The sequence below is a fragment of the Clytia hemisphaerica genome, unplaced genomic scaffold, assembly GCF_902728285.1.
Source record: "Clytia hemisphaerica strain Z4C2 unplaced genomic scaffold, Clytia hemisphaerica genome assembly, whole genome shotgun sequence".
In the NCBI taxonomy this organism is placed as follows: Eukaryota; Metazoa; Cnidaria; class Hydrozoa; order Leptothecata; family Clytiidae; genus Clytia; species Clytia hemisphaerica.
Window position 1 is genome coordinate 987,090 of NW_027104328.1, and position 21,495 is coordinate 1,008,584.

The window sequence follows — 21,495 nt, forward strand, 5'->3', positions numbered from 1 at the left end:
TTTACCGCAAATTTATTTTATTTGAAACTCTGTAGGAATTTTTAGGAAATTTTAATTCTTAACTTAAGTTTAAACTGCGTCCATGCTAAGTTAATTAAAATAACCGTAAGGAAAATTGTCCAGAGATTCAAATATATAAAAATTTAAAGAAAATAACGACGTTATGTAGAAAATCAGAATTTTGACAAAATACTTAGAATTTAAAACTGTTGCATTGTTGGATTGTTTCGGGAGTATTAAAATAGAATTCCCTCGAGGAATTCCTAATAAGAGATTTCTATTGTAATACCCCCGAAACAATCTCACAATGTATCGTATTTTTTAGAAAAATCAAAAACTCCGATAAGATATTTTGTTAGAATTTTCAAATCCCAATCAGTTTTAAATGTTAAGTCTTTTGTCAAAATTCTGATTTTTTACACATTGTCCTTATTTTCTTTACAAATTATTCGAGCAAATTTGAGCTTTTGAACCCTGAGGTCCTAAGGTCCTAAGTCTTAAGTCCCATGTTAAAACTCAGAGTTAAAACTCTACTTTCCAACTGTTGTTTTTTGAAAACGAAAAGATATATTTTGACCAAGATTGTAGGTAAAAACGTAAGTGCACACCTGCAATAGCCAAAAAATGTAAAACGTTGCCTAATTTGAGTTTCTTATAACCAAAACTAGTTTGGGGATAAAAAATTCTAAATTCATTTCCATGATTCTAAAAACGTCATTTTGTGGTTTTTCAAATACAGTATCTTGTTTTTGATCCATTCATGTCTGTTTCAAAAAAGCATCAATGCATCTATGCAACTGCGATACGAAACCAAATTGATGACAAAAAGTTTTTTTTTATAATTTTGAGATTTTCACTTACTCTTATGCATGTTTGAGTTTGATTTTGCATTTAAATTCCGTTTTTTTTTGTACATTAGTATATTAAGTTTACGTTTTCAAATTTGAGAATTGATGCCAAATTGACATGGGATATATACTTGGGTAAGTTGTTTAAGTGTTCTTTGCTAGTTTTGCTTTAGGGTAGAAAATCGAGTTTAATTACTATTCGGCTTTGCACTGGGCGAAATAATAAGAGATTTCCAATCCTGGAAGTTTAGGAAATATCATATTTCATAATATTTCCAAATCTGAAATTCATTGAAATATCATGAAATATGATATTTCCTAAACAGTTTTTAAGGGAAAGCCTTTGAAGGGTTATAACACTTATAGGACTATGTATATATTTCCCAGTTTGAACTACAAGTGATTTTGGTTGTTCAGAAATGCTGACTCGGTCGGTCTGGCCATACCCATGGTGTAGTGCTGATGAGTCCCAATAAGGATGAAATTTATTCGCCTGCTCTGCCACTCAATCTTCTGAGTGAATATAATTGGCTTCAGCCTCCCCGCTTTTTTGCTAAATAGACTTTTGTTCTCCGAAGCCTGGCGAATTCTATCTCACTTTTAGCCTTTAGCCTTTAGCCCCTCCACTTTTGCGGTTGTTCCGCCGGGCTTGTGGACAGAAAATCTTATTTCTTCACATCTATTTTCTTAACAATAGAAAAACCACTATAATCTCTAAATCCAATTTTCCACTTTTAGTTTGTTTTTGACGATAATGGTCATTAACAATGTTGACAGTCAAGAATTAAAACTGCGGAAACCTTATTCCCAAAAGAATTGTCCTGCAACAATGACAAACCAAATGAAAGCTGCAAACATACTAATCGCACGTAAAATCATCAGAAAACTCGAAAATATTACCTCTGTCTTAGACTGCTCACAGCCGTGTGCGTCAGATAGTCTGTGTGCGTACTTTTCCTACCATTCAGTGAACCGTCGTTGTCTACATTTTAAGGGTCTGTTGGCAGAACATACTATAGCTCAATTAATGTCAGACGGTTGGAGATATGGACGTAGTGTCAATGGAAAGGTATTTTCTGATAAATTTCGTCTCAAAATTCTACACTCTCCTTAGAACAAGTGCATTTTTTCTTTCCAAATTCCAAGAAAAACTTTTACCTTAAAGTGGAAGCTTAGTAGGGTGAAATTTAAGTTTGGGAAAACTTTGTCACTTTTGCCTAAAAATTTTGCCATTTTTTCCTGACTAAATTTCCCCCTTTAATAAGGTAAAATTACTTGATTTTCCTCGTGATTTTCTTCTTTTGGAAATAAATTGTGAATCAATGTTGGTATTTCTACTGTTTTTCTCATTAAACCCCCTTCTCACAGACCCACTGGGACCCCTTCCCTCTCGAAAAATTAGCCAAAATATCGTCCCGGTGGAAAATTATCCTTCAATTTTTGTCCCCACTGAAAATAATCAAATAAACCTATCCTCACTGCAAACTATTTATTATTTTCACATTTTCACTGACTTGAAAGCAAAAGAATTGAAGTTCCCAGCCATAAAAAATATGGGACTACCAGTCTCCATCGAGTTTCAGTCCGTTATTTTTATCCCCACTGGCTGATAAAACCACACTGGGTCTATGAGAATTTCGTGATTTTTGAACCCTTATACAGAGACTTAATTTTCTTTTTAATGGTTTTTGCACCCCTTTGAGAGACTTTCGAGGGTGTGAAAAAGGCACCTTTATGGCTCGCACATACCTGACACCCATTTTGTCGAAGTACCCACCTCCCCCGGGTTGAATGTACATGATTAATCTTAGACAGGTTAAGCCACTGTGCTCTGTTTTCACCTAGTTCGTCATGGTGTGGCGAAAAATCGATTGTGTTTTTCTTTATTTAGATTGTGTTTTACACAAAACTGAGCACATGTGATACAGAATACTGTCAAAAATCATGTTTGTTTGATATCAAGGAATTTGTTGATGGTAAGCTTGTATCTACTACTATTTTCTTTTGTCCTCTGTAATGTAAGACGAGCTTCATCTAAGAGGAACAAACGTGAAGACGGGAATTTTTTACGGGGGTGGCTGTTGTCACAGACTCTATCCGCCGCGAAACATATTACGTTTTATATATACAAACTATGTTATATCATAATAATATATTATACGGACGATAGCATCGTCTAACTCTAAACGAGAGTCAAAATTCCGAAATTACGACCTAAGTGTTGCTGAAGTGCGTACTATACCCGTTTTTTATAAAAATGAAGTTTTCATTTCACCATAAATATTCTTAGATTTTATGAAAAATTCCATGATAACGATATTTTTAGCATGTTCTTAATTTTTTAGCCAATTTCATCGGATATTTTTATATAGTATATTCTGTGTTTAAATTAAGTCAATAAGTGAATAAAATCAGTAAAATTAAAAGGTTAAAGCTTGTTCTTATAAAAACTACGTGTATTGAACAAAGGATTGAAACAAAAATACCATTAGATGTCAGAATGAATAAAACCTTGCACATGTTAAACATCAAACTTTGTGATAACAGTTATCTATCACCAAGAAGATGCAGAAACATTTATCTGACACGCTAAAGCTCTGAAGGACGGGAAGGTTTAGGTTATAAGCTCTTCAATGTTGAAATACTTGTCCTCGCAAATGTCTTCATTTTCTTTTTCATCAATTTTTTTCAATGCAGTTTTGGAATTTTCAGATTCAGGAATAGTCTGTCTAACAGAAAATGTATAACATGTCGTAGTTTTGTTGGTTACATCAGTCAGAAAACACATTTTAAACACGGCATTTATGAAAAATTCACTATGGTCCTTATAGAATTTCAAAATGACCGCGTCTAAAATTTTTGCGGTGGATTCAACATTTCTGCTTTACGCGCAAGGGTAGTTGAACCCGACTGGGGAAGCGACACATCAAAGGCCGACTATTCTAATCCTCTCCGATGGGAAGTTGGCCTGCTCTTTTAAAGCTTTAGCATGGGCGGCCGCCAATCCGCCATCGAATATATACCAGATAATTATAACTTCTTTTTTTTTTCGTCTCAGGTTTTATTCCGTATGGAGCGGGAAATGGTGACCAATTTGTTCGAGAAGGAGATGACGTCACCGATTGTACTCCAGTTTCAGGGGATTTCCCCTTATTCACTACGAAAGGACATTATAGATTATGCGTGAGTCAATTTCTACAATTTATAGATCTAATACAGTGTGTCCCGAAAAAAGGATAAAGAATTTACAACAATAAATAAAAATCCATGGATAAGATATATTTTTTTTGGTTTTCCCCTTGTTCACTACGAAAGGACATTATAGATTATGTGTGAGCCATTTGCTACAATTTATAGATCTAATACAGTGTGTCCCGAAAAAGGGTAAGGAATTTACATCAATAAAAATCCATGAATAAGATATATTTTTTTGGTTTTACCCTTGTTCACTACGAAAGGGCATTATAGATTATGTGTGAGCCATTTGCTACAATTTATAAGTCTACAGTGTGCGCCGAGAAAAGAGTAAGGAATTTTCAACAAAAAAAATCCATGGATAAGATATATGATAAGATACATTAGAATTTTACTATCAAACTTGCAATTCAGTAGTCACCAAACATACCCTTACAATGTATCCAGCTAAAAGAATACCCTTGTAGTGCACTCCATCAAAAGTACAACCTTACAGTGCATTTCGAGGGTCTCGAAAAACCTACCATTAAGGGCGGTAAATGCCGTAAGTCGGACCATATGAGTGCACCCCCACTCGGATTTTACCAAGTTTATGTATTTGCACTTTTCAGGACGGTAGAGTGACTGAAGCGATTTTGAAAAACCCACAATTCCGCCCCGCAAAATCGAGGACCGTAAAAGTGCTAATTTACCGTCGTCCTCAGCTGGTTAGGATCTACTCAAATTAGAACCTTACCATCTCCGTCGCTGAAAAACACACATACATAAACTTGCTTTTATCTTAATAGATTCAACTGTATTTTAAGATCGTTTTTTTTTAATTTTTCTTACCAGATTTCTTCAAACGGATATTTCACGGTAGATACTCAAAGTTTTTCTTATACGCCATCATTAGAAAACAATGCACATATAATGATGATTCCGTTCAACGCAGATACAAGAAGTAATGGCTCCGACATATCCTTCAGGATGACTTCAGATCCAAACGATATGATACTCATTGATGAAGCGATAATGTTGTCTCTTAATCGACCAGGTTATCCAGCAGACTATAAAACCAAACAAGCTTTATTGGTCACAAATAATAATATCCCTCATTATAAATATAGTCGATCTAATGAGAGATACCATTTTCAGACTGTGTTAGCGACTGATTTTACGCACACTTTTATATACATGAGTTTCGATCGTGTTGATGTTGGCGGACCGGATAATATCGGATTTAATCAACCAGGAATATGTACACGAAAGTTTGGATTGAAATCTGATGGGTCGTTGGTTACGAACAGTAATATTGGGATTCCTGGGAAATATGTTTTCTTGGCGGTATGTTAAAAAAGAATAGGCTCTATATTATTAATATTTTTATTTCATACACCCTGTGTTACAGGCCCATTGGGACCCAAGTCCAACTGGAAAATTTAAGCAAAAATTTCATCCATGGTGGGAAAATACCATTGAATTTCAGCTCCACTCGGAAATTGACTTTGATTTCATCCCCACTCGAAATAACATGTTTAAAAAGACCACTCCAAAACCATCCCCACTAGGGTTTTTAACCTTGGAAGAATAGAATTTCTATCCCCATTGGGATTTCAATATGAATCTTTATCCCCACTGAGGAAAAAAGTTCCAACGGGGCTGTGAGACAGGGGTGTTTTCATTGTTCATTTTTTAAAACAAACTGATTTCTCAGTTCAGTACCTTGAAAACATGTACTCTAGAGGAAAGTACTCTTTGTCTGAAAGGGAGTACTTATGGAATAAACGTTTAAGAGGTGTCTTGAATATCCAGAAAACGTTGAAAAGTTAATTTGATAGTTTGATTATTTTGATTTTGTCCTTATACTTTGTCTCATTTTATAATTTTACTTGCTCTTTTAATAACCTAATTTTTATTTATTTTTAGAACACTAAATAATTACTATTAATATGATTGTATTAATATATCGAAACATGTTTAAAAATAAAAATTAACATTACTTCTGTCAAGTTCGTTCGACTATGTCTTGCTATTGACTTTTTAAAACATATATTATAGATTTTTCCAACCAATTTTTGAAAAATTATAAATATTGTACTGAAAGTGATAATGATTTTATTACCTCCATGATGAAACTTAATGAAGTGCTCTCGGTGCAGCCCTTAAGGTTACGTTTTTCAGGCTTCCCAAAGTACACTGTGAGTACACTTTGAGAGAAAATGCGTGGTCTTGAGTACCCGATTTCGTCTCTATCGTGATCTACTTTTAAACAAATTTTGACTTTACAAGGGTATGGTCTGTTTTACCTGATTTCACTTTTATGAGGGTCTACTTCTGAACAGATTATGACTCTACAAGGGTCGTCTTTTTTACCCGATTTCACCTCTACAAGGGTCACTTTTAAACAAGTTTAGATTCTACAAGGGTCGTCTTTTTCGAGGTCTTTTTTACCCGATTTCGTCTCTACGAGGGTCTTTTTTAAACCCATTTTGGCTCTACCAAGGGTCGTCTTTTTTACCCGAGTTTGCCTCTTTTAGGGTCACTGTTAAACAAGTTTTGACTCAAGAAGGGTCATCTTTTTTAGACTGAGAAAAGAGATAATTACAACTTGTTTCCTTCCTCTTTGTTTCGACTGATTATCTTTGCAACCACCCCAGACGCCAGACGACAAGGTTGCTTTAAACGCTAAGTATCAGAGGTTGAGTTTTCAAAGAACATATCAACCTATGAAGACCAATAATAGAAATTTTATCGCGCATGTGTCAGATAATCACTTTTAGAAGAATCAAAGTAAAGAGATGGAAAAACAGTTTCTTGAAAACAATGGAAAAATGGCTCGCATACCAGGTCTCTTACCCTTAAGGGAGTTTATATCGAGTTAATAGGTTTCTTTTGTTGTCACTTTAAAAATCTATATGATTACCATGTTGTGACAAAATTATTTTTTTTTGTTTCAGGCCAGATTATGCAAAAACTTTTAGAGCTTATATTTTGGGACCTCTCCTCCTATACGAAAAGGTACCTATATCTTCTTGCTCAGAATTTCCTAGCGATTCTACTGATATAACCGCATCATGACTGCACCATTATATACAGAAAGCTAGAGCTCGAAAAAATTTTAACTTCATCTTGATTTCACTCGATTTCTGACAATTTTACAAGAACCAATTTAATATCATTGCGTTAAGAATTTCTTTTGCTGTACATTGGTAAAAAAATTGCTCCTTGTTCTTAAAAATTGAACGAGTAATCGGCGAAAAAGGAAAAACAAATTTTCATTTTTATCGTCAAATCATGTAGAAACCGTCCGATTTGTATCACGAGCCGTCTTTCTGTACTTTCATTTAATGAAAACGTTTGTACAATAGAATTTTCAATAGAAGTGATCGTTGAACTTTGAGTAATCAGGAAAATCTGTTTTTTCATTGCTTAACATTCATCTGGTGTAATTGAAATGGGTTTCTTTCAAAAGGAATCTTCTACATGACTCCCAAATGTATAACAGTATAATTACTAAATTATTAATTATGGTAATTACTTTAATTAAATCGAAATAACAGACAAATCTCTAATCACTGACTCTTTTTAAAAAGCATGGATGACTTTTTTAGTTGTTGTTTTCAACGCAACGGGAATAAAAATATCAACTTTGAACTTAATCCAAGATCATGAATTGTCGCCATGGTTACTTTTCTCTGCGTTGATTGCGCGCTGAATAGAATCTGGTTGGTCGGCACAGAGGTCGATATATGATTTCGGCCTGTGCTTTTCACGGTAGTTGCTTTATCGTTTAGTTAACACGTTATATGAACGTTTTTTACGCCATTCAGGGAAGACATCAAACATCTTTTACGAGGCGGGGGACTGATTTTTTCGCGGGTGGATAAATATGATAGATGGTTCTTTCCCTCATCCCCGATATGCTACAATTAAGCGGCTGATTCAAGGCTTCCTCTTAGAATAGTTGTTCCTTGTTCCATCCCGTTGTTTCGTATCTGATGTACAGGGTGTCTCACAGCAGCCCCGTTTAAAAAAACATGATTGTTTTCGAAACCCATTTTATCTTTTATGTATGCATCCATGACCATTTCACCCGGGGGGGGGGGGGGGGTACTTAGGCAAAAATAGGTGCTGGGTATGTGTGGACGGTAAGGGTCGGGTTTTTCACCTTTCTAAGTCTCTCTAAGGGTTACAAAAATCAGGAAATTTCAAAGTAGTCTCTCTAAGGGTGGGAAAAATCACGATTTTTAGAAAAAAATTTTGATTTTGAGAGAAAAAATTACAAGAAAGTCTCACTAAGGGTAGGAAATTTTTGAAAATCAGGGAAAATTTTTCGAAAAAGTCTCTCTAAGGGTCACTTTTTCACTAAAATTTGGTCTCTCTAAGGGTCGGTTTTCGGAGGTCCCGTCCGCACATACCCCTCATTCACCAACCCTAGTACCCCCCCCCCCCCCCCCCGGGCCATTTCATTTTAACCCGTTGCAATTTATCATATCATTATCGACCACTTTTTAAGACCAATGCACGTTGTGGGCCGTTGTGCGACGGCGTGACAGAAATTTTTCGTCGAGGTTTTTCCAAAGATCAAGAGAATATGTTTAGTATAGTAAATAAAATGAATGACCTTGCACTGTGGCCTCTGCCATTTTCTAATGGATTTATTACAGTCAAAGATTTTGTCAATCAAAGAATATTTCCACTGTAAAATCTCCTGCAATTAAAAAAGTCAATTTTTTATTAGAAAATCGACAAAATGTGAAAAAAATTAGTAGTTCCAATAAAATAAAATTCTTATAAAAACGGTTTAACATTACGTAATGATGAAAAGTTGTTTCAGCTGATGACCAATAAAATGTAAACATCTTCCTTTCGCGGAGCAGAGATCGAAACCAAAATTTTTTTTCAGTGTCAAAAAAGAGCAGTCGATGATAAAAGAAGGAAGAAACAGAGATTTTTTGAAACTTTATTGAAAGGCGCTGGTCGCTTTTTTCATTTAAAATATGGAAAAACTAATTTTTATTTTGGGTGTAATAGCTTTTCTATGGCTGCAGGCAGCCTCTGCAAGGCGCTATGTGGGATATTACGATGATATGGTTTCAGAAGATGAGCCAGAAAGATTTCATTTTCATAGTGACAAAAGCAGAGATGAACACATGCGACATATCCAAAGGATAACTGGTGAGTATTGACATTTTTTAATTCATTGTTTTGTCTAGAATTTTTGTGTTTGGTGTTTGATGCACATGGGCTTATTTTAAAAATTGAAATTGAATAACAATGGTTTGTTTGTTTTAAGGTTTGTCTTTTGAATTGTTTCTTTTGGTTGTTTATATTGTTTAAATGTGTATAACAGTTTGCTTGGGTTGTTTGTCTGCTCTATATATCGATTAGTAGGGTAATTTTCAGCAAGCAAGGCTAAACTTTCTGTGATTTTTTATTTAATGTATCTACAATTTTAAATGAAATTATTATTATCAAATGTAAGTTTGTGTGTTACATTTCTCTTTTTTTGTAAATTGCAGACTAGAAAGATCTGCTGTATAGAGAGTGTCAGGGTTAATGAAAGTTGCCCCTCACTTGCATGAAGTAGGTTTTTGAGTTTTTAAGTGAAATACAATGAATATCCCTATCTTCTACAAGATGCAAAAGAAAAGCCTTTATGAAATTGCACTACCATTTCGATTGACATTTGTTCCAGTGTTTTTTTTGTTTACTACTTCAGTGAAATTCTCTCAAAACCATGGATCCCACATAAAAAAGAGCTGGATTAAACGTCAAACAAAAATGATAGTGATCAACTTTCTAACGTACTATTTGAATAGGCCTTTGGTAGGACAAGATACAATTATGAATGAAAAAAATTAGCACAAAAATATTATCTAATATACCCCAAAATTTATAGAAATTAGAAAGGTTAAAACTGTTTTTCTTTGCTTAGTGGTCAGAGAGGAATAATCCTTTTTCAATCACTGATTCAAGCTTTCATATTATTCCTTTCTCTAAAGAAGGGTGTCAGAATTAGACAAGGGATGTCGCTATTAGACCAACTTTACGGTAATTTTTTGGGTAGTTATATTATGTTTTTGCCACTAAAGTATCGCATCCTACAAGGCCTATTTCGTGGATTTCTAAAACACAAAATTAATCTGGAATCTTTGACATACATTTGCAAAACTTTTGCAATCACAAACACAAAGTTGGGTCACCCTCATTAGACCGCAATACACAAATCAACCCTTAGCGCTTTTTAGGAAACTGGTAATGATAATATATACATGGAAAATTCTTTTCAATGACAATATCAAAAACACATTTGGGGGAGTGCTCTTGTGAAAAATGTAAGATATCCATGCATTGAAACACTAAAGTAATGTCAATATAGTTTTTTGAATGCTAAAAATAGTTTGCACTCTAACACAGAGACTCAGGAAAATGGCTCTAGAGTTTTCGCAGGAATTTGTTTGGTTTTATTTAGATGTGGTCTAAAAATACTATTCGAGAACGAAATGTTCCTTGTAAATTCATTACTGTCCCCTAAAAAGCAGACTGCGCTGCTAAGGGCTGATAGGTGAATTGCAGTGATCCTCTGTGCGCTTACTTGAGGTATTCAGTGTAAAACTATATTATTTGAGAATAATATTAATTAATAGCCAGACAGCTGGATAAAGTTAGAAAATAGGAAATCAAAAGGAAGGGGTCTGGTATCTATGTTTGCAGTGGGGACATTTTTTTAAATGAGTTTATTTTATTCTGGTTTTGACTTAACTAATTCCCTAAAAATTGTCCTTGAGGAAAGTTTATCCATTTACATGATGTTTGATGAACATAACATCAAAGCAATCGATTTTGAGGTTTCTTATATAGAACTTTATTTTTTTTTTAAGTATTTCAAATTTTATGTTGTAAATTCAATTTTTTATTTCTAAAGTAAAACATTCAATGTAGTAAATTTAATTGATTTCTTCTTTCTTATTTAGCAAAATTGAGGGATTTTTTAAAACAAAAAGATCCATATTTTGGTGGCCGAGACTCAGGAGATGATCAGCCAGAAATAACATCTGATGATCTACCCAAAATTGGAGGTGAGTTAGGATTACATAAAACAAAAAAATAGGCACTGACTTTGACAGCTGACAGGATAATAAAATGGAACTTGTCAAAAACCAAAATTTTAGTCCCTGTCAGGTAGTTTTTAGGCAGAAAATTGAAAATCATTCTATCTCGTCAAATGCTTCAATTACATATTGTTAGAAGAGACTTATTTTATGTAAAGTCTTTTCACTTTTCACACGAAAAGTCTGCCTTGTGATAATTCACATATAATTTATTGAAGACTACCTGGTGAAGTTCTGAAAGCGAAAAAAAAATGTTGTTGAAAACATTGTTGATTTTATATATAATATTTTGTTTGTTATTAATGATCTATCATATAATTTTAAAGGTTAAGTGTTCCTTCAAAAGTGTTCTACTAAATGAAGGAGCATGATTTTAAGAAAGGTAGACAAGAATAAATTTAGTATTGTCAGTTTCATCTTTTACGAATCATCAGCTAATACATAAGTGTTGAAAAAATACATACTTCTCACTTATAAGATTGATATATGAAAATTTGAATTGGAAAATGTGATTTGATACCTAAGGGAATAATGACAATTAAATTAATCTTTAGAGTTACAATTGGCTAGTAAAAATTTATTCATATGTCAGCACTTCGACACTAACTGACAGTATATACTAAATTGAGTCTTGTCTACTTTTGTTAAAATCGTATGTTTTCACCCTGGTTGTGTTATACATGCAACCATTGAGCACTCTTGGTGAATTGGTTTGTATATACTTCAAGGAGAATGATAAATCATAGAGTTTTAGGATATTTTTCTTCATTAGAATTCTAGCATTAATTTTACTCTATAATATCAGCATGTTTTCTTATCATAATTTTCAGAGAAATTTGAAGGCGACATGATCATGGATGAAGGATTACGGAGAGCTGTCTTAGGAGAGAATAGTAAAAGAAGTGCTGTTGAAATTGCCATGGACGGCAAAAAACGTCATTGGCCAAAAGGGAGAGTACCATACATCATTCATGAATCCTTCAGTAAGAGATCATTGTCATTTATCTTTCCTTCTTGTCAAACCTTATAAATCTATCATTCATGCCCACTTTTTTGCAGACCATGCCATACTTTTTTAAAAGTTACTATTTTAAGCCATAAAAACTATTATTTTTCCCAATTAGATAACGTTTTAAGGTGTTTTGAGGGTGTAAAAAGTGAATTCTGTAATTTATAAGGCAAGTCGTTTTTTTAGAACTCAAAAAATTACAATATTTTGAGAAGGAAATTGCAGAAATTTTCCAACCACCTTATCTATCCCTTTAAAAGTTTCACTATTTTAAAAGAAACAAAAATGTTTCTGCAGATGACAGATGGGATTAGTTGGTTATTCAGTCTCTTTGATTGGTTTGGAAACACGCTTGTTTCTTGGCTATATGATAGGCTTTCTCATTAAATAATTCACTTTGAAATTTCTGACTTTCAAGGAAAAATAGTTACAATAGTATTGTTCTGACTATCCTTGAAAGTGTTATTTCCTAGTTTTTTTCATGATAAAAATCTATGAAAAAAGTCCTTGAAAGAAGACTCGATTCTGTTAAGTAGTTCATAATTCGTTGTTAAATATCACCTTTTGATGGATAAAAAAGAAATGAATGTTATAAAAAGCCCACCAAAGAGTGTGAAAAAGCTGAAAAAAAATCGATCATCAGTAATTTGCTTGGGCGAATATTTGTGTATTTGTGCTAAGTGAAAAAATCAATATATGAACATAACACTGTTGTGTTTACAGATGGCCTAATTTTTCCTCTTCTTCTTCTTTTCGCTTGTTGAAACATCTGAAATAACTTTTTCTGGAAGCTTCTTTTTCTTCCTTATACGAGAAACACCAGGAACCCACACAAAGTGCACGTTTTTCTATAAGAACATCCAAAATTTCGGTTGTTCTTAACTTTTTGAGTTTTAAGCCTAAAAATGTTCTTAGAATGTTCTCAATTTCACCATTTTGTGAGTATTTTTGTTCAATTTCCTAAGAAATTGGGTGTTTTAAAGCCTTAAAATGTCTTTAACTTGTTCTTAACATTTTGGCCATCGAAGCATTATGTTCTTATATAGTCTGTTCTCATAAAAAAATGTGTATTTGAGGAAACGTGGTCAATTAGTTTAACCATGTCAATGCCATTAAAACCCTATTGATACATATGCAGTGTAATAATTGTTTGAAGTCACCTTTTACTAAAAATGAGTTTTCAAGCGAATATTTTTCATTATTCAAGTCGATTTGGAGTCGATTTCGACATTTAATTTTACATGTTCTCCTTATTAAATAACATAAATATTCACCTGAAACAACTCCAAAGATAAAGAAAATATCTCACACACTTTTATATAAGAACAAAAATAATTGAATAAAAATAAGGCTTTGAGGTCAACAAGTTAAACCAAAATGCCTACAAAGTATTAAAAAAACGAGACCATCTTTTTATCTTATAAAAACGTTCATATTTCATTGAAAATGTCAACCCACATTGCTTTATATACACAGTGTATACCAACCCACGCTAGCTAAAAGGTTCATTAAAACTTCTAAACCAGCATGGCATTCTGTCATCAATAACTTACTTATTCCTATTCCGTTTGAAACAATTTTGCCCGGTGAGTCTTATAGAAGTACATGTTTTTTATAAGAAAAAACTAAATAAGAACATAAGGCTTCGATGGCCAAAATGTTAAGAACAAGTTAAGAACATTTTAAGGCTTTGCAGATTCTAGAACACCGAATTTCATAGGAAAATGGACAAAAATACTATAAAGAATGGCGAAAATAAGAACATGCTAAGAACATTTTTAGGCTTAAAATTCAAAAAGCTAAGAACATCTGAATTTTGGATGTTCTTTTAAAAAGAAAACGTGTAAACTTCAGTCTCTCGTTTAAGAGGTGGTCATTAAATTAAAGTACTGACTTTAAAACCTCGTTTTAAAATGAATTTACACAGGCTTTTAACTGCGTTTTTATAATCGTCGAATAACGTTATAAATATACTTGAAATTATTATTACTAACGAGCTTTGAGCTATTATTTTGATTTCCTACAGTAAAGGTTTTCCATATACTTAGGCTTACAGATTTATTTATAAAGAATGGCCAGTATTTAATTGTCGAGACTAGGATTTTCAAGGTTTTTTAAGCCTCAAAAATTTTGTTTTTTTTATAGAGCATTCTAATCTTTAAGGTATAAAATTTGAAAAATTTCTACTGTGTTCTTTTTTGATTGAATTTTTTGCTGAAATTGTGCCTTTAAATTATGTCTTTTACAAGTTCATTGGTCTAATATTCCTTTAAGAAATATGTGTTTGTATTGGCGAATTTTAGAGTAGGTCCTGCTCTGCAGAGGGAACCTAGTAACATGAATCTGATCGTTATTACATGTCTAAAATTAAATATGTTACCATAGCAACCTCCACGCGGAAGCCATTGTTTATTAATTTAATAACCGACATGCTTAATATCTTTAAAAACATTAATTGGAACATAGGGAAGCTCATTAATTTAAAAAGATAAATGACATGTTAATGAATTTAAAGATAAAGTGATATATTTCATTTCACGAATCTTTCAGACGTCTTATATTGCGTCGGTATTTTATTCCCATCTGTTCGGCTTCCTTCTTAGTTACACCTTTTTTTATAAGGAACCTTAACTTGGCTCTGAGCCTGAAGTTCCTTTTTTTTCTCCAGATAATTCATAGTGTGCAACACCTCTCCAACCCCCACCTGAAAAAAGTAACCCCCACCTGTATAACTTTACCCCCACCTAAAAATTGAGCAATACTTAACCCCGACCTTCTTAGGACAACCTCCACCTGTATTTTAGAAATTCCTGAGCCCCCACCTATTTCACAGATAAACTACGTTTTCAAAGATAAAATCATTTTTATACACATGCTTCAAAGCAAGCTTCCCCTCCTATTTTAGCCAAATTGTTAGGTTGGATATCTTTCAAGTTCCTTATAAACGTGTTCCTTATATAAAAGAAATCGTATATCGCCTTTTGGTCATAGCTCTAAACTACTTTACTCGATTTTAAAAAGCAAACCAACGCAAACATATGCTGCCAAAATAAAGAGTAGAGAAAGTAAACTCTGTGAAGGTTTATTCTCGTGGAAAGATATACAGTATATAAAAAGAAACTATATAACATTACTTCGATGACCAAAATGTTAAGAACATTTTGAGGCTTCGCGGACTCTAAAACATCTTTCTTAGGAAGATGGACAAACATACTCAAAAAATTGCGAAAATAAGAACATGTAGAGAACAATTTTTGGCTTAAAACTCAAAATGCTGGGAACATCCCAAGGCTACAAATATTTTGGATATTCTTATGAAAGAAACGTGTACTTATTTAGGTCGATTGTTGTGAAAAAAGTCAACAATTAGTAAATGATAGGGTGGGAAAATAAATAAATAAATAAAAGTCATTTTAAGAAAGTTGATAGTTGACAAAATAAAAGAATCACACAAATTTATTCTTTGATGAAAGTTTCTTAAATCTTATCGCGATAGTTCTTCCCTTAATATACAGAAAATTTTCTTGCGTGATTGTTTTAATCTGTTTTTTTTTTGGTTTTCGACATATTTTTATAGACCCTCAAGTAAAAATTCGATCTGTATTTTATGAGCTACCTTCTACAGGTAGTGTTAACTAACTTAATGAAACTTATTTTGGAAAACAGCAAAAATCTGGAATAACTTTTAAGATTTGAAGATATAACTTTTTTGGCGAGTAGCTTAACTTTTCAATTTTGCCTGAGAATAGATTTTGAAAGGGTAAATTTGTTCTTTTTTGCCTAAAGAAATGAGCGTTTTAGTCTAAAACTAGGAAAAATATTTTGAAATGTCGTGTGAAAAGACTTCTCTTCGCGAGAACCTATTTTGACCTATTTTGACGAGGAAGCTAGTGTATATTGATCAGGATGAACAGAAAGAGGGGGCAAATGGCTGTCGACCAAGCAGAAAACTTATTAGAACATTGCAATGAAAATCATCTCTTGCTACCGGTAGTGGAAAGGATATTCTTTACCGAGCATTTTTACTTCCTTTTTTTATTCACTTATGCAACAATTTTTTAATTTTCTTGAATTGATCTTTCAGAACCGTTACTGCGAAAGCGTTTGAAACAAGCCATCAGAAATTTCAATCATTACACATGTATCAGATATGTTCCCAAAGAAAAAGAAGATGAAGATTATGTTGTATTCAAAGACGGAAAAGGGTAATGTTAATACGAGACGAGATGGAGTTTTTACAAGCTCTTATTTGATTTGGTTGGTCGTTAACCAGTAATAAAACAATTTTGTTACTTTTTCTAAAGAACGCTTCATTTTTATTACTTCAAATGACCAATTATCAAAGTATCTTATAAAAACTTCATCTCATCTGGTTAATACAGTTGACAGTTGACTCTCTCTAATTCGATCTTCAAAAGACACAAAAATTTTCTTCGAATTAGAGAAAGATTTGAATTACAGAGTGTAATCTATACGACTTCCAAGCTAAGGCGACCAATACTTGAGTTCTAATTACAGAAAGATTCGAATAATGAAGTTTCGAATAATAAAGATTCGAAATGCTCGCCTTGCAAAAATAAGCCGAATGTTTTTACTTATTTGTAAAGGAAAAATCTTTCTACAATCAGCGCCGAAATATATTGGCAATTTTGGGTATTTTAACGTTTTTCAGAATTTAAAGGTCGGGTGAGAGTTTCATTACTTCTACTTTGCCTCATTAGATTTTTCGATTTGGGAGGGGTTAAGTGGCTTCCAGGCTATATTCTCAGCCTTATTGGAACATTTTTGAGCTTTTAGATCCGGAGATCGTAAGGTCTTAAGTCTTATGTTAAAACTCAGAGTTAAAACTCTACTTTCCGAACTGTATCTCAAAGCATTTTAAAATCACTTGCGGTTTTAAAGTTTTGAAGGAATTCCCCTTTTGTGCCAAATTGAGAAAAACAAATTTCAAATATTTCGGCGTCGATTGTAGATAATCTAATTGTGGCAAACGATAGGCCTTTTAACCATAAATATGGTATGATATTAGTGCTGGTCATTAGAAAGCTTTTATCGTTTTAGAATGTTAAGCAACTCCTCCCCCGAACTCAAAATCGGGGCTGCTTGTAAAAGGAAATTTAATTCACGGTGCTTCATTGCGGTGACATTGAATTGCCCGAACCAACGCTTATGGTCCAGAGTGACACCTCTGAGTCTTTTGACCCAATTTTTTTCCAAAGCTGAGATATTTATAACTTCTCTAAAAATGAAGTCTTTACACGGTCTTTACGTTGAATTTCCATTGTTTTCAAGTAAAAAATTGAAAATTCATAGTCGAATATCTCAACTTTGGAAAATAATTGGGTCAAAAACTTTGGAGGTGTTTCTTAGGACCATAAAAGGAATCTCTAAGCCAAATATAAAAAATCATCTGATAATCCCTTTGAGGATTTATGATATTTTTTTTTTTTGCACTTGCTTCATTAACATTGAATTGTTCATCGACCGTACACTTGTTATATAATATTAATAATAATTTGTTTTCTTTCTTTAGATGTAGTTCATCAGTTGGGCGTGTGGGTGGACCACAGGATGTCCACCTTGCTGAAGGGTGTGAACGTATCGGTAGGTTTTATTGTCGTTACTACCACATCACAGAACATTGGACTCGTCCCAAACAGCGTTCTGAGTCGCATACGTTAGTTACAATTATTTGTACTAGTAATCTCATGGTTATGAGGGAAATTCAGGATAAATTTTTCGAGGTCAATTTTGAAATTTTTTGAAATTTCTCGAGTGCAACGAATTTCACGAAAACATGCATGGGATTCCTGGTTAATCTCATGGTTTGGATTGAAATTCTTACTAATAATTCTGAAAAACGTCAATTTAACACTGGAAATCAATCTAAAACTTTGAAAATAGGTCTCAAAAAGTCATAGAAACACGAATCGAGTTTTAATTGGATAGTGTTCCATTTATTACTTAAGCCTTCGAAGTTAGTAAGAAATTCGAAAAAAGGTGATGAATTTCCAAAAAATGGAAATTTTACTTTTGCGGGAAATTACAAAATCTAGGAGGGAAATTACAAAAGCTAGGAGGGAAATTACAAGTTCGCGGGAAATTACAAATGAACGTAAGCAAAACCGTCAATCGAATTTCAATCAACCATGAGATTATAGGTAGAATTTTTATAACACTCAATCATATAGTTCATTTCGAAATAATTTGAAAGATGTGAAAGTTATTACTTTTCTTTGCTATTGTAAGTAAAAAACTATGTAACGTACACGATCAATTAACGCAAAGGAGGATGAGATTGAAAGTCCTACAAACATAAATTTTTCATGGCTTAGACTTTTAAACCAATCAGATTCTTTCATTTCAATTTTGAACCAATCACACACAGGTACGGTGCAACACGAAATGATGCACGTGCTCGGGATTATTCATGAACAATCGAGAAGTGATCGAGACGAACACGTAGAAGTCAGATTCGATCACATCAAACCAAGTATGTTTTCTATTCTAGCATGTATTGCGTTTGCAATTTTACACGTTTTTTCTTATAAAAACATCCAAAATTTTTGAAGCCTAAAAATGTTCTTACTTTCACCATTTTTAAGCATTTTTGTCCATTTTCCTAAGAAATTGAGAAATTGGGTGTTTTAGAGTCTATAATAGAAATACAAATCTGTAAAGAAAATCATTCATCTTACACGTTTTTTTATAAGAACAAACCATATAAGAACATAAGGCTCCAATGGCCAAAAGTTACGAACAAGCTAAGACCATCTTAAGGCTTTGTGGACTCAAAAACACCCTATTTCTTAGGAAAATGGTAAAAAAAATTCACAAAATGGTCAAAATAAGAACATGTTAAAAACACTTTTAAGCTGAAAACTTCAAAAGTTAAGAACATCTGAAGGCTTCAAAAATATTGGATGTTCTTATAAAAAACGTGTACTTACTTAGTTAAAGAGTTGAATAATTATATTTACCGTCAGTTTTAACCAGTCAGGATCTAGACAAATGACAAACTCTACCCAAGTCCCTTAATTCGCTTTTTGATAATTCTGATAGCGCTCGCGAAAGATTGTATCACGTCATTCAGAGTTCCAGAGGGGTTTAAACCTGAAATTGCCTAGAATTCCAGGGGGTTATAGTATTTCCAGCCACAGAGGGATGGACCTCCTCAACAGGAGGTACATGTTTTTTTTCTGGAAAAGCCCTATGTCATGAAAGTTTACAATTTTTCTAACTATCTCTATCTTCTTTCTTTTTCTTCAGAGCTGAAGAATAATTTCCGCAAATACGATTACGGACAAGCAGATAATATGGATATACCATACAATTTCTTTGTAAGTTACTTATGATTTGTGGAGAGATTTTTCATCTTTATCAAAGTCATTAGTCATTTTGGAGAGGTAAATCATGGATGGTGCACACATCGCACCTATATTGCAGCACATGGGGTCCGTAAAAAAAGTACTTACTAGGGTTGGCGGATGAGGGGTATGTGAGGACGGGACTTCCAAAAGTCGACCCTTAGAGAGACATTTTCACAAAAATTTCTTCGTTTTTCAAAAGAATTTTCCAATACATTCGGAAAAATATTCTTTCTTTCTTGACTTTTCACTCTTCTTTGACTCGAGTTTGTGAAAAAACGACCCTTAGAGAGACTAACCCCCCCCCCCCCCCCCGGACGAGAGAAGCTTCAATATTTATTCTTCAATCTTCATACTAGACTTGAGTCGTTTATAATGGGTGTTATACAGTATAGGCGTTATATGATAATACAATTATTGTTATGGGATTTAGTGTGTTTACAAACTAAAATTGTTCCCTCCATTACTTTTTGCTTTATTTCTACTATGTCTGAATTTGTCGTCTAACTTGCTAGACTAATTTGATGCCTGCCCTATTAAAATATTTTATTTCTATATTTGCTACAGAGTGTTATGCATTACTCCAACTACGCTTTCTCCAGTGACGAACAAAAAACACTCATCTCAAAACACGATCCCGATCTCAAATTCGGACAACGTGTTCAATGGACATGTTTAGACGTCAAACAAATCAACCGATTATACGACTGTCCGGCGTTTGAATGTAATGACGATGATTTAATTCCCGACATGACGGAACATGACGTCATAGAACGAAAACGCGACCAAATTCGAGATTTGTATGACGATTTATTTTAGAAATCTATCCTATATTTTTTAGCATTTTGTTGGATGAACTAGTCAGGGGAATGACAGTTTAAGGAAAGTCATGAAATATTCAGTATAGGGATCTCAGGCTTTTCTGAGTTGAGTTATTTTTTAAATCCCATTACACTTAGAGGTCGAATTCGATTGTTACAAAATTTTGCGGGTACTAAATTTCGCGATTTTTTAAGTTAAATTTCGCGAAATTTAATACCGTTTAAATTTTTCAAAAATACAAAATCGCGAAATTAGATACACGCGAAAAATTTTCAAAATAGGTCAAAAATAATTTAGTGTTATTTTTCCAAATAACGCGTCATCTCTATTACTTCAAATGACCAATAAGTAAAGTTATCTTATAAAAACTCCAGCTCATCCAAACAACTTACACGACTTTTTTTTTGTGGTATAATGCGAGATTTTATAATGACTCGATCTAAAAGCATTTTGGAACACGGGGATGGACTATATTTTTGTACATTTTTGGGTTGTCTGTCTATTTTTTTCGGGAATGATGTTAATTTTTTTGTGTGTCTTTTGTAGTCTAAGAAGTATATTTTTATATCATGAATTGCTATTTCTTTTTACTAATAAAAATTTCAATATTTTATGTTTGCTTTATTTTTCTATAGATATTTCACCTTTTTTTTTGCTGAAATATATTTATTCTTTTACTTTGGGAAAATTATACTGAGTTTCATGTTGGCATTGTACACCATTGCATATCCCGTAGTTTGTTAGCCAAATTTCCCTTAGGCTGCTGTTCACTTACGGAATCATCATGGTCCTCATGGATTACTGTGGTTTTGTAGAGGTCTGTACCCTCAGGTAAGTTATGGCACGTCTTAAATTACCATAATTTTTAGATTGCATTAGCCGACAGAACTTCGACAAGAATGACTTTTTTTTGGAAATTTTATGTTTAACCATATCTTTTTTAAATCAATTCTCAACTTCAGTTGAGTTAGAATCTGAGAATGTGTGTGTGTGTGTGTCTGTCTGTCTGTGTGTGTGTATGTCCCAAAACTTTGGGGCATCCTGGAGACTTCAAAAATTGTTCGATTTGGCTGAAATTTGGCACACTTGTTCCTTGGGTGAATATCTGGGGGTGTTTTTTTCATTTCTCAAAATTATTGATTTTTGGGGCCTGGGGA

The 21,495-nt window shown here is 33.3% G+C and overlaps 2 protein-coding genes across 2 annotated transcripts; both read left to right on the forward strand.

The window, feature by feature from the left end:
• The first annotated feature begins 333 nt into the window (after window positions 1-333).
• LOC136817690 (uncharacterized) lies at window positions 334-5,991 on the forward strand. Its single transcript, XM_067074004.1, has 5 exons — window positions 334-983; window positions 1,587-1,917; window positions 2,740-2,824; window positions 3,907-4,031; window positions 4,878-5,991. The coding sequence occupies exons 1-5, from the start codon at window positions 967-969 to the stop codon at window positions 5,376-5,378; spliced, it is 1,059 nt and encodes a 352-aa protein (XP_066930105.1). The 5' UTR covers window positions 334-966; the 3' UTR covers window positions 5,379-5,991.
• A 2,944-nt stretch (window positions 5,992-8,935) lies between these two features.
• On the forward strand, window positions 8,936-20,431 carry LOC136817693 (zinc metalloproteinase nas-4-like). Its single transcript, XM_067074008.1, has 8 exons — window positions 8,936-9,203; window positions 11,003-11,107; window positions 11,971-12,123; window positions 16,234-16,354; window positions 17,683-17,753; window positions 18,538-18,642; window positions 19,419-19,489; window positions 20,084-20,431. The coding sequence occupies exons 1-8, from the start codon at window positions 9,026-9,028 to the stop codon at window positions 20,333-20,335; spliced, it is 1,056 nt and encodes a 351-aa protein (XP_066930109.1). The 5' UTR covers window positions 8,936-9,025; the 3' UTR covers window positions 20,336-20,431.
• The last annotated feature ends 1,064 nt before the right edge of the window (window positions 20,432-21,495 follow it).

Coding starts and splice junctions, on each gene's coding strand:
- LOC136817690 (XM_067074004.1), top strand. Junction 1,918..2,739: donor GACGTAGTGTCAATGGAAAG/GTATTTTCTGAT, acceptor TTCTTTATTTAG/ATTGTGTTTTACACAAAACT. Junction 4,032..4,877: donor AAGGACATTATAGATTATGC/GTGAGTCAATTT, acceptor TTTTCTTACCAG/ATTTCTTCAAACGGATATTT.
- LOC136817693 (XM_067074008.1), top strand. CDS start 9,026: ATGGAAAAACTAATTTTTATTTTGGGTGTAATAGCTTTTCTATGGCTG. Junction 9,204..11,002: donor ACATATCCAAAGGATAACTG/GTGAGTATTGAC, acceptor TTTCTTATTTAG/CAAAATTGAGGGATTTTTTA. Junction 19,490..20,083: donor ATATACCATACAATTTCTTT/GTAAGTTACTTA, acceptor TATTTGCTACAG/AGTGTTATGCATTACTCCAA.